At 43.8% G+C, this 14362-nt stretch overlaps 1 protein-coding gene across 1 annotated transcript in view; it reads left to right on the top strand.

Moving 5' to 3' along the window:
- Window positions 1-1099: 1099 nt before the first annotated feature.
- Window positions 1100-14362, top strand: part of galnt14 (UDP-N-acetyl-alpha-D-galactosamine:polypeptide N-acetylgalactosaminyltransferase 14 (GalNAc-T14)) — a 115497-nt gene continuing 102234 nt past the window's right edge. The window contains exon 1 of the mRNA XM_030344961.1: window positions 1100-1544. Within this exon, the coding sequence (XP_030200821.1) occupies window positions 1368-1544 (177 nt within the window). The 5' untranslated portion in view covers window positions 1100-1367. The remainder of the gene's footprint in view (window positions 1545-14362) is intronic.

Genomic DNA, 14362 nt, shown 5'->3' with positions numbered 1-14362 from the left:
CTTTCCTTTCTAGCTCCTCATCGAGCCTATTTGTAATGAAATCAAAAAACAACTAACTGCATACAAATTTTGTAGGCGTATCCCTAATAAGACAGGATAAATATATCTGTAAGTTCTGCCTTAAGGATGTATCCATGTACGGTAACTTTGAACACAACCGGTTCCAAAATAGCAGAGGACCCCATATGTTTCTAGTGAAGAAACGACTCTTTTCGCGCGGCTTAGAGTGGAACAACAGAAACAACCAGATAGGAGAGAGTGGGAGAGGGAAGAGAACATTATTGGGTAGAACTATGTCAGGAAGATAAAACGCGCGTCAGAGCTCCACAAAGCAGAAAAAGATCAATGAGATGCAAAGAAGTAAATAAAATATTTAAAAAATGGATAGCGCCGAGCTTCCCACTGCTTACAGTCAGCAGTCAGAGCACACACCCAAATATTCTGTTCGTTTGCCTTCTTGTTCTTGTGAATAATAAATGAATAATAATTAAATATAGACTGTAAATAGAATAGAATAGGCTAGAGATTTGATTTGAATTTATTGAAAAATAAAAAATCGTTCTCCTGAGCTTTCTTCTTGCATGGTGTTTTAATTTGTTTATATTTTAACGTTCTTTATTCTCATATTTGGACCAAACTCTGATTTTAATTAGTGAGAGGTAGATGCTATTATTTTATTGACAACAGAAACAGCCTTAAATCCCGTTGTCTACTTTCGGGAGTTTTAATAGAATTACCTAGAATGGACAGCAGGTGGCGGTGCCGCATACTAGTAGAACTCTGCAAGCCAAACCACTTCATAGGATCCACAACACCTGGGAGGTCTAGTGTGTGTGTGTGTGTGTGTGTGTGTGTGTGTGTGTGTGTGTGTGTGTGTGTGTGTGTGTGTGTGTGTGTGTGTGTGTGTGTGTGTGTGTGTGTGTGTGTGTGTGTGTGTGTGTGTGTGTGTGTGTGTGTGTGTGTGTGTGTGTGTGTGTGTGTGTGTGTGTGTGTGTGTGTGTGTGTGTGTGTGTGTGTGTGTGTGTGTGTGTGTGTGTGTGTGTGTGTGTGTGTGTGTGTGTGTGTAGACGGAGAAGGGGTGGGGGGGCTTGTCTCCGTCTCCGTTAACAACCGAGCACGGGCGCCCCTGTCGCGACTTCAGCTGCCACCGGCCAGTTGAAGGAGCGCGCGTGCTACCGAGAGTCTTTGACTGGCGCGAAGAACGGAAGGTTCGCCCTCACGTGCTGCTCAGCCGGAATGGGATATCATCTCGCCGATAACAAAAGAGGAAATTAAGATAGCACACCGTCACAAACGGACCGACTTTTGAACAGAAATGCAATTCCTCCGATATTCCTAACGTGGAGATATAGGAAATAGGTTAGACTATGCGCCCGCCGCCCGGGTTCACTCCTCTTGGCAAAATGAAACGTTTTTTTCGGAAACTGGCCGTGGCTGTGGTGGTGCTGGTGTGGTTGGGAGCGCTGGCTTATCTGTTGGTGTTGAGCCGAAAGAAACTGCCGGAGCACGGTACCGTATTCGGAGGTGAACCACACCGCATCCAGGTAAAGTATTGCCTATGCCCCTCACACATCGCTTTTTTCTGTGGCGCACTCTTCCTCCATCAGAAGTTCAATACAACCACCAAAACTAATTCGTTTAGTTAATAAAAATGCAACGTTTGAATCGAGATCATCATGGAGTTTACGGTTCTTAGGTTGAAAACGACACATTTCGATCGAAGATCTGATCCATTAAACGGCACTTAACGGGGTTGAGGGGGCATAGCATGCCAATAGGCTACCGTGACTGACTCTTTTACCACAACAGTTACTTCTCTATGGGTCTGAATACGAATCTGGGAGCGTCCTTTTCACTTTAGTTGTGTTCAGACGCAGAAGGAACCGCTGTGTGAATTTCAACTGTAATCAAAACAGACGTGGGGAGCTGAAAGCCCCGCCACGGGGACAAGTGCAAACTGCACACCAGTAGCGTTCCGTCAAGTGGGGGCTCGCTCTGTCAGCCTCGAGCTGCCGCCGGGCGGCGAGACGCGTGGCGGGGTGAGGGGGGTGAGGGAGGGAGGGGAGCACTATTTCAGCTGCCAGGCTGATACTTGTTTCTTTCTAATCACGTTAGCGTTGCCAGTAGGTGTGTTTGTGTGTGTGTGTGTGTGTGTGTGTGTGTGTGTGTGTGTGTGTGTGTGTGCGTGTGTGTGTGTGTGTGTGTGTGTGTGTGTGTGTGTGTGTGTGTGTGTGTGTGTGTGTGTGTGTGTGTGTGTGTGTGTGTGCAGGGCCGTAGCACCAAATCCTGGGCCCCTATACTATAGGTACTGATGGACCCCCTGCGCAGGTTGTTGACGAGGGGGGGGGGGGGGGGGGGGGAGCGATTGTTGGCGGGGGGGGGGGGGGGGGGGGGGGGGGGCGATTGTTGGCGGGGAGGGGGGGGTAAAAAAGAAAAAGGTAAGGTAATTTATTTATTTATTTATTTATTTTTTGGTCATGGGCCCCCCCTCTGCCTTGGGCCCCCCCACAACTGTCCCCTTTGTCCCCCCAGTCCGACGGCCCTGTGTGTGTGTGTGTGTGTGTGTGTGTGTGGGTGTGGGTGTGGGTGGGTGTGTGTGTGTGTGTGTGTGTGTGTATTTCGGTGAGGTGCGTGTGTGTATGTGTGTGTGTGTGTTTAGTTGAGGTGGGTGTGGGTGAACATGTCTTTTCAAGGCATGTTAGGAGGGTTTTAGAGAGTAGTGTGTATTATGGACGATGTGTATTTGATTGATGGAGATCAATCCATTTCCAAAGCCAATGTATATATCAACGCAGTAAACTCATTATATTCTACTCTATTGAATCCTGCTAGTTTCTGCTAAGAATACGCTTTCAATGATAAAGTCACCTTCCTACTCTTTATTCTTTCTACTCTAATCTTGCTGGTTCTTCTCGGTTCTGCAGTGACCATTCAACTATTTTAGGATTCACCGGCACACGCTATTAATCAACCCAATTAATTTGAAAAATTATCTTCTGGAATACAAAGTCCAAGAATACCGGCCCCCGGCTGTGTGAAATGTGAAGCTGAGAGCTGTCTGATGTATGAGGGCAGAGAGGGAGCCAGCCTGGAGTAGGAACGTTTGACGTTACAGTAGAAGGAGGTGATGGAGATGAAGGGGTGACGTGTCTTCCTCTTCAATGTTCTGCAGCTGTAGCAGAGAACCGGGATCACATCCTGTCTTGTTCACCTCACACTCTGGATCGGACTAAATATGATTAACGTTGTTCTTTTTACTTGATCTGAAATCCAAACGTTTTTCTATTTAGATCAGTGTTAACAGAATGTACGTTGCAACGGATCTCTTCGGAGATTGTGTGTGTGTGTGTGTGTGTGTGTGTGTGTGTGTGTGTGTGTGTGTGTGTGTGTGCATGAGTGTGTGTGTGCAACATGTGCGTGTGTATGCGCATGCATGTGTGTGTGTCTGTGTGTTTGTGCATGTGTGTGTGTATGTGTGTATGTGCATGTGTGTGTGTCTGTGTTTGTGCAATCAGTTTGTCGTTAGTGTAAATGATAATCTCCTAATTAGTTAATGGGCTCACCTGCTTTTCTGCGAATTTTCTTGCTCAGGGTGAACCCACTGGTGAAGGAAGCCCTAGCTATTGTACTGGTTAGCAGATCACTGTTCCTTCATCATATAATAGAAAATATGACATATATTTGAATACTCATACTCATAAACGTTATAGCATTTTGGATTTGAGTTAGAGTTTTTTAATATAAGCTTTTAATAAATAATTTTACCACGTCAAATGATGTTGGAGAAGTGAATGTAATGTGTCAAAAAAAAACGAATTTAATACAATGATTGTAAGGATTTATCTCCGAGCTTCACTTAAACCTCTGTCACAATCAAAATTACTAACAGGACCCCAATAATGAAAATTATCATATTGTATGAAGGCAGCAGAGAACACAGAGCAGGTAGTTTTCAATCCATTTTCACGCAAAACTGTAAATCTGTAAATCTGTAAGGGAACGGGGTATAGCCCTGTTGAAGCAGTGAGGGGAAGGTGTGGTTGTGCTGGGCAGCCCCTCATTGTTAAACATTAAATGCTGTTAAGTTCAAGAATGGACTCATGGTCAGCAATGTTCTGAACAAACGTCAGCTGCTTCCAACCACTGAGGTCAAGTGGTAAATATTCCCATAATATAAGATCCATCATCTGAGGCCTGTCGTCAATTCGCGCCAGCCGCAGGCATGCGTATGTGTGTGTGTGTGTGTGTGTGTGTGTGTGTGTGTGTGTGTGTGTGTGTGTGTGTGTGTGTGTGTGTGTGTGTGTGTGTGTGTGTGTGTGTGTGTGTGTGTGAGAGTGAGTGCTTACTTGACATTAATGCTTGCTGGATAAAAAAAGCAGAGAAATATGAACATACTCAATACAAATATGCACACTAGGACGGACAAAATCACGCACGCACAGACAAACACACACCACCGCATTAATTTAATACAGAAACACACCTGCGACCATAACACTGAACTCTGTTTCAATCACACTCCCTCTTTCTCTCACCCACTCTCTTTCTCGCTCCCGCTCTCTGTGTCTCCCTGTCTCTCTCACTGTCTAACTCTCTCTCACACCAGACACAAACTCTTTCATCAAGCATTTTATTCTCTCCCTCACTTCATTTCTATGCATCCATCAGTTTGTTGCCCGATATCTTCCTAATTTGCCTTCTCTCTCCATCTCTTAATTTCCTTATTCCTGCATTATTTAATATTCTGCATTTTCTTTGGGATCTCTCTCTCCCCTGAAAACTGTCTTCTCCTCTTTGATTGCTTGATATATCTTATTGCTTGTTGTCACCTGTTCTCTCTCTCTCTCTCTCTCTCTCTCTCTCTCTCTCTCTCTCTCTCTCTCTCTCTCTCTCTCTCTCTCTCTCTCTCTCTCTCTCTCTCTCTCTCTCTCTCTCTCTCTCTCTCTCTCTCTCTATCTTGCTTCCTCCGTTACGCTCCCTCCTCTCACGAGAATACAAGATCGATGCTCCAATCGCTATGCTAGCATTGTGTATCAGCACACAAACAGACACATACAGATACGCACACATGCAAACACCCACACCGACAGACACACACAAACACACACAAACAAGGCCATTGGAATATTTCATTTCTCTGTCGTATAAAATTCAGCTATTGTTGTTTTCCTCTCTTTCTCGCTCTCTCTCACACACCCTCTCAATCGCTGCCTTACTCTCTCTCTCCCTCTCTCTCTCGCTCTCTCTCTCCCTCTCTCTCTCTCTGTCGCTCTCTCTCTCTCTCTGTATCTCTCTCTCTCTCTCTCTCTGTCTCTCTGTCTCTCTCTTTCTCTCTCTCTGTCTCTCTGTCTCTCTCTTTCTTTCTTTCTTTCTTTCTTTCTTTCTTTCTTTCTTTCTTTCTTTCTTTCTTTCTTTCTTTCTTTCTTTCTTTCTTTCTTTCGCTCGCTCTCTCTCTCTCTCTCTCTCTCTCTCTCTCTCTCTCTCTCTCTCTCTCTCTCTCTCTCTCTCTCTCTCTCTCTCTCTCTCTCTCTCTCTCTCTCTCTCTCTCTCTCTCTCTCCCTCCCTCCCTTCTCTCTCTCTCTCTCTCCCTCCCTCTCTCTCTCTCTCTCTCTCTCTCTCTCTCTCTCTCTCTCTCTCTCTCTCTCACTCTCTCACTCTCTATCAAGATTTTCCCAACAAGGAGACGAGGAAATTAGTTTTTTGGTTGGTGGTTCCGAGCGCCCCGGGAGTATAAAAACCAAACGACAACAGCAATGACAATGCTTACCCTCATTCTTTAACATGCAGATGTGACTATAGATCGACAAACCAGACGAATGCACCCACGCCTTTACACACCCATTACAGACGCACACAAATCATATCCTGTAACAAAAAGTTCATCACATATTATTACATTCACAAAAACATAGCTTTCTATATTATACCGATACATTCTTTGGTTAAGCACAAAATCATACCATTCTATATTATAACATTCACACAAACGTAATATTTTGTATTATAACATTCACACAAACATAATATTGTATATTATAAAATCGACACTAACATTCAATTCTATATTATTATATCACACAGACATAATATTCTATAAGATAAAATACATTTTATATTATGTAATGATAATAATATAGTAAATATAGTAAGGTATATAATATAATAATATAGCATAATAATATATATGATAACATTCGCACCGACAATATTAGACATTATTGCATTCACACATAATCACATTCTATTTTAAAACATTACATTCTAATATAACAATTTCCCGAACATCCAATTCCATATCATAACATTTATTCAAACATAATATTCTATCTTTTATCATTTACAGAAACATCATATTCTCTTTAAAGTATTCACACACATGATGTGCAACATATTCAATGTTATATAATGCACATAAACATAATATTCTTATTATAACAATCACACAACCATTCAATTATATATATTGTAACATCACATTCTATATAGCATTCACCCAATCATAACAATCTATATATTCACTTTACATTCTTTGTTATACCTTTCACACAAACATAATATTTAATTTTCAGAAACACCATTCTCCACACCAACGCAAACTGACTCAGTGCAGACAGGGCGTAGATCGGCCGATAATGGTGGGTGTCCGATCACTATTTGTTAACTTCCTTTGTTAGAGAAGCATAACATGACAACGCAAAGTCGTGAGTCTTTTTATTAAAGTCCTTTGGGGTGACTGTCTGCCCTCTAGTGGACAGGAATCAATTAGTGCAGCTTTTTAAATCACAGAAAAACTGTTACTGCATCTAGCATATTTCTTAAAGGGTTTGAAAGGAACTATTAAGGTGGCTTCAGTGTGTGTCCTTGGGTTGGTTCACATTCTACAAGCTGACAGAATATGGGCACTCGGTGTTACTGCATTAACACCTGTGTTTTAAATGATGCAGATGAGCGAAAAAGGCTGGAATCAGCATAAACAAGATTTTCTTTAAGATGGAGGATGCAGCATAATCAAGCATCTTTGACTGAAAAGGATCCGAGTACACCCCGGCTGAAGAGCCACACACACACACACAAACACACAGGTACATATACACACAAACACACACACACACACACACACACACACACACACACACACACACACACACACACACACACACACACACACACACACACACACACACACACAAACACACACACACGCACACGCACATACACATACACACACTTAGGTAGCAAGGGAAAATGCAGGTGATTATTCTACCCTGAGGGACGACATCATCTTATTAAAACAGAATCAATAAATCATGATGGAGTGTGTGTTTGTGTGTGAATGCGTGTATGTGCGTGTAAAAAAACATTTAAAGTGATGAACATTCACCACACACACACACGCACACACACTGACATAAACAGCAACTAGCATTCATCTTGTCACCAATTCCTTTTCTCCCATAGTCTACAATGTGTAAAGCATAACGTTATGTGTGTGTGTGTGTGTGTGTGTGTGTGTGTGTGTGTGTGTGTGTGTGTGTGTGTGTGTGTGTGTGTGTGTGTGTGTATGTGTGCGTGTGTGCAGGCGTGTGTGTATGTGTCTGTATTTGCTGTAAATGACATACATTTATTGTGAATGAACTGTCAGTGACAGGACCTGCCTCCCTCTGTCACGCTACGCAACCCTCGGCTCCAACGGCACAGACCACAGAGGAGCTCAGGGAGGAGTCTGTGTGTGTGTGTGTGTGTGTGTGTGTGTGTGTGTGTGTGTGTGTGTGTGTGTGTGTGTGTGTGTGTGTTTGTGTGTACATGTACCTGTGTGTGGGTGTGTGAGTCTTTTTGTCTTGGCCATGTCCTTTTCATTTATGTGCGTGCATGTTGCATATCTGTGCATTTGTGTGTGTGTGGGTCTGTGTGTAAGTGCGTTTTTGTGTGTTTGTGTCTGTGCATTTTTGCATTTGTCTGTTCAATTTTGTGTGTGTGTGTGTCTACGTGTGTGCGTTTCTGCGGTATACGCTATAGAAAATTGTAATTCTCACCTTGATGCGTGTAGGATTGAGCCATCAATCCAGTTTATAGAGAGAGCTGGGTAAAACGAGGATAAAGGTATGAGGGAAACAGAGAGTGAGGTGAGAGAGGAAGAGAGAACATTGGAAACAGAGAGAGGGAACCAGGGAGTGATAACCCCAGAAAGAGAGATAGAGCGGGAGGTAAACAAAACAATGGAATAGCAGGGTGAAGGAGGTGAAGGAGGGAATATGGAAGAAAAAAAAGGAGGGATTACGAATGGTAGAAAGAGAGAAGGAAACGCAATGGATGGAGAGATAGGATACGTGAAATAAGTGAAAAGGGGGATGCAAAGACAAATAATTGAAAAAAACAATACGATTTATTGGAACAAAACATACAAGGGAAGGGGCACAGACACAGTGTGAGAGAGAGAGAGGAAGCGGGAGGGACACCTCCCCAGAGAGTGAGAGACAATAATGTGAGGGAAGAGATATAGTGAGCAGGGAGGAGAAGAGAATGCGAGAAAAAGAAAGGGAGCGAGGAAAAGGGGAGGCAGAGAGGAGACCAGAAACAGAGGGCAGGGGAGTGCGAAAGACAATCGGAAACAGAGAGAGAGTGCCACCAATTTACGGCCTGTGCTCTTGACAGCCTCTGGGTTGTCCATGTGTCAGCCAGGGAGAGAGGACAGAGAGCGGGTCGTGTTCACAGTGGCAGGCGGCATGTAGACGCCATGCTGGTCCTGATGAAACAGATGCCCCATCACGACCGAACAAGCACACCACAAGGAGGGAGGTATGAGCCTCTAACATAGGACTTCTCCATAGCTCCAAGTGTAGAACTGAAGACCAACCGTACACCAACTGAAGACCACCTGTAGACTAACTTTAAACCAACTGTAGACCAACTGTAGACGACCTGTAGACTAGCTGTTGACCAACTGTACGTCAACTGCAGACCAACTGTAGACCCACTGTAGTTAAATGTAAACCAACTGTAGACCAACTGTATACCAACTGTAGTCTAACTGCAAACCAACTGTGCACCAACTGTATTCTAAATGTCAACCATCTGTATACAAACTGTAGACCAACTGTTGACCAACTGTAAACCAACTGTGGACTAACTGTAGATCTGGTGAAGACCACCTGTGGACTAACTCTAGACCTACTGTATACTAAGTGTAGACTAACTGGGTAGACCAATTGTAAACCCACTGTATACTAACTCTAGACTATCTGAAGATCAACTGTACCCCCACTGTTATCCAACTGAAGTTCTACTGTAGAGCAACTGTAGACCCACTGCAGACCAACCGTAGGCCTACTGTAGAACATCTGAGATCTAGTGAGCGACTGTACACTGACCCTGGACCAACGGAAGACCAAAACTGTCGGGCATCTGTAGACCAGCTGACTAACCATCAACTGTAGACTAAGTGAAGAACAACTGTAGGCCAACTGAAGTTATAACGTAGACTCACTGTAGACCATCTGACGACTAGATATAGATCATGTCCACTCCAAGTGTTGCTGTAATTCCATTTTCAGTGCAGTGCAGTGCACACACACGCACGCACTCACGCACGCACGCACGCACACACACACACACACACACACACACACACACACACACACACACACACACACACATACACACACACACACACACACACACACACACACACACAGGCTTGCAGACAACACACGGCTGCGGTCATGGTTATCTCTTTGTTGGGGCTATTGTTTCTTTGTTGTTATTTGTTATTGCTTGTTGTTGTTTAGCCAGTAGAGGATAAAGCTACTCTATTAGCAGCTAATCTCCTTTCTTAGAACGAGAAGAAAGCGGCTTTACCAAGAGGATTAAACAAGCGCTCCTTCTAATACACTCAACACCCTACAACCACATACGCGCCTACACACACACACACACCAAACTACCATAAGTCTCTTGGGAAAATGTTTGACCAAGCTACACACACACACACACACATACACACACACACAAACACATACCTGGTATTAAATCCACTGCTGGTTGATTTTAATAGAGCAAGGGATTATGTTTGAATCTCTATACTAAACTTCTATTCTTACACACGCACGCACACACACACACACACATGCACACACACACACACACAATTCATCTTTCAGTATTTGTGTGTGTGTATGCATGTGTGTGTGTGCGTCAGTGATTGTGTCCTCACACAATCTATTTTCCCACCGGATCTTCTCTAGTTATTAGTTCTCTCCGTCTCTTTCTCTGCCTCTCTGCCTCTCGGTCTCTCGCTCGGCCTCTCTGTCTCTCTCCCTGCCTCTCCCTTCTCCTTCTATATATCTGTGTGTGTTTGTTTGTGTGTTTACACTGTGTTGTTGTTGTGGTTGTGTTTGCATTTTCATTTGTTCGTAATGTTTTTATGTTGGTCATTACTTTCGTGTTTTTTGACCGTTGGTTAGCCAGCTAATTTAGCATTTTGCTAAATTATTATGAGTGCAGCTCTGACCTATTGTACATATGATGATACAAAAGCGCTTTAAAATGTATGTTTCCAGCTCTGTCTTTAAACAGGTGGTGAGTAACATTGAAACATTTATTGTTCTACTAACCACAATTCACAGGAACACAGCTCCATCAGAATACGATCCATTCTAGAGCTAAGGAACACAGAACATGTGTAGAGAATTAGGAGGCTTAACAATATGGGGCCAGAATAGCTGCCAGGACAAATACAACTATTGATGGTAGTGTACTATGATGGTTCTCCCAAACATTACTATGATTTCCCAGGACTAACATTACTATGATCGCCAGGAGACAAAGACAACCATTACTATAATGGCCCAGGACAAACATTACTATATGGGACCAAGACAAACCATACTATGATGGCCCAAGACAAACATTACTATGATGGTCCAAGACAAACATTACTATGATGGCCCAGGACTAACATTACTAGATGACCCAGGAAAACATTACTATGATGACCCAGGACTAACATTACTATGATGGCCCAAGACAAACATTACTATGATGGTCCAGGACAAACATTGCTATGATGGCCAGGACAAACATTACTATGATGACCCAGGACTAACATTACTATTATGGCCCAGGACTAACATTACTATGATGGCCCAAGACAAACATTACTATGATGGCCAGGACAAACATTACTATAATGGCCAAGGACAAACACTGCTATGATGGCCCAGAACAGGACCAACATTACTATGATGGCCAGGACAAACATTACTCAGCTTAGCTCAGGTGGTAGAGCAGTCTTGTAACCGAAAGGTTGCTAGTTCAATCCCCAGCTCCTCCTAGCTTAGTGCTTATGTGTCCCTGAGCAAGACACTTAACCCTGCTGGCTGTCGCCTTGCATGGTTGACTCTGCCGTCGGTTTGTCAATGTGTGTATTAACCGATGTAAGTCGCTTGCTAAATGCCCTAATTGTAATTGTGCTATGATGGCCCAAGACAAACATTACTATGATGGCCAGAATAAACATTACTATGATGGCCCAGAACAGGACAAACATTACTTTGCTGGGACAAACATTACTATGATGGCCCAGGAAAAACATTACTCTGATGGACCAGCCCAAACATTACTATGATGGCACAGGACAAACATTACTCTGATGGACCAGCACAAACATTACTCTTATGGACCAGCACAAACATTACTATGATGGCCCAGGACAAACATTACTCTGATGGACCAGCACAAACATTACTCTGATGGACCAGCACAAACATTACTATGATGGCCCAGAAAAGGACAAACATTACTATGATGGCCAGGACAAGACAAACATTACTATGATGGCCAGGACAAGACAAACATTACTATGATGGCCAGGACAAGACAAACATTACTATGATGGCCCAGGACTTCCCTTCCCCAGTGTGCGGGGAAGGGAAGGCAGAGTTGTGTTTGGTGATTAGCCTCCACTCTGGAAGCTGTGGAGGTAGTCCCCACACACGCACACTCGTGCAGTGCTCTCACGTGACCACTTCCACGTTTTGGGAGATGTTTTTCTGAACTCAAAATGACGTCACCAAAATACAGAACGACCAAATGCTTCAGTTGACTGACATGAATTAACGCACGTGTTGAAGACATCTTCTGTCTGACAACGACAGACAAAACATCGGGTGGACACCTTTTATTGCTTTTAGAAGCGCTGTGCAATACTGCATGAATGAACACATCCTCAGCTTGGCTCGGGGTTGAGTGCATGTGTGACGAAAGCATGGCCATGGTTGTAATGTGTGACCGCAGGAAAAGATATCTTGATTAAAAAGCAACAAAGGGATCAATCTTCATGCTGGAGTGAAAGGAGCATTTGCATTCCGCTAATCAGCCTCGAAGTGCACTTTTAAATTAGGATGGTGTCACAAATTTGCAACTAATGCAAAAACACAAGATCAAACATGAATCTTAGAAAATACACACAGACTGTAATGAGTATCATGCGGTTAACGTATTATACGTATGATGTTATGATAAAAGTATTACCAAGAACTTAAACATGTCTTCCACACAGAAGTACACAGAAACATGAAAAAAAGCATGCATATGGACATACAGTTATCTGCCTAGGTTTTTCAGCAGTCATGTGATAGACACAGATAGACGGGAATTTATCTGGAGAAGTATTAAGTTAGACAAGTATAGAGCTAGGGCAGGCATTTCGTCCGCCCTTACAATTATGTGCACTGGCTCACACAACTCACAGAAAGGCACACAGAATGGAAAGGGAACACACACACACACACACACACACACACACACACACACACACACACACACACACACACACACACACACACACACACACACACACACACACACACACACACACACACACACACACATAAACAGGCACTCAGCCTGTAAGGCGGCCTTGGTGGTTCAGATTGCAGGGGAGATGGGAAATGTGTCGACGGGAGAAAAGGGAAAATGAAAAAGTTCAATAAGGATTTCAGATGAGAAAACACATCCTTCGTCTTCTCTCTCACCATTTCTCCCTAATCTCTCCTCCCCATCTCCCTTCCTCCCCTCAGCGCTCCATCTCCTCACCTCTAACTCCCTCACCTCTCATCACCTGCCTCTCTCCTCCTCCTCTCCACCTCTCCTCTCTTCTCCTTTCCTCCCCTCCTCTGCTTCTCTTCTTGCCCTCCTCCAACTCCTCCTTGTCTCCGCCTGTCATCTCCCCCCCCTCCATTTTACCTCTCCTCCCCCACCCTCTTCTCTCAGCAGATATTGAGTGTGCACACATACACTCTAACACACACACACATACACGCTCACACACACACACGCACACGCACACACGTATTGGCTCATGTATTGTTGTTTTGGGTGTTTTTGTTATTGTGTTGGAGCTGCAAGTTCTGTTGCTGTAAGGGAGTGGGTGCGACTGAATATGTAACGGCACAATACGTTTTTTGTGCAAGTTTGGGGGGGAAATAACAATGTGTTTGTTTGTGTGCGTGATCTAGCTGTATAGTGTTATAAAGGTTCTTCCACCTTAAGTTTCAGCAAAGAAAATTCCAGAGCTATTTAAATACCGGGAGAAAAAAGAGCAGTCGACCCCGACTACATTTAGACCTGACACAGAGTAGCAAAATGTCATCACACACACACACATGCACACACTTAACAAACACAGACACACACACACACACACACACACACACACACACACACACACACACACACACACACACACACACACACACACACACACACACACACACACACACACACACACACAGGCACACACACATTTTGCAGCTGTCAGACTAATTCCACTCTGGTCTCTCACTTCTGTCCCGTTCCCCATGATTCATAGCGCCACACGCTGCCATGGTTCTGTTAGTGTCAATCTGTGTGTGTGTGTGTGTGTGTTGCCATGCCTTGCATGCATATGTGTGTGTATGTGTGTGTGCCCATGCCTGTTCATCTGTGTTTCAAGGTTGTCTCGTATTTTCTGAAAGAAGCAGAAATACACATAATAAGTGCCTTTTTGAAGACAACTTTCCGCTCTAAAGCCTACTTACTAAAGCCGGCAGCCTCCCACTTGAAGGTCACTTTCCTCCCTTTAGAACCTCAGTGACTCAACAGGACGTGTTAATAGCAACGATGCCAGTATGAGACCTAGCCAACTCTAGACAAGCAGAATCAGTCTGAAAGGTAACCACGAACAGCCTTAGAAAAATACAGAAATCGTTTGCTGGCCTAGCGAATTCATTTGTGGGAAGCGGATGATTTCTGCACCAATTGTGAAGTCTCTATTCTGATGCCTCGCACACCGGAGCGGATGATGGGCACATTGTATGCCTCATAA

The sequence above is a fragment of the Gadus morhua genome, chromosome 21, assembly GCF_902167405.1.
Source record: "Gadus morhua chromosome 21, gadMor3.0, whole genome shotgun sequence".
Classification (NCBI taxonomy): domain Eukaryota; kingdom Metazoa; phylum Chordata; class Actinopteri; order Gadiformes; family Gadidae; genus Gadus; species Gadus morhua.
Note: the sequence above shows the minus strand (reverse complement) of the source record. Positions and strands in the feature narration are given on the sequence as shown.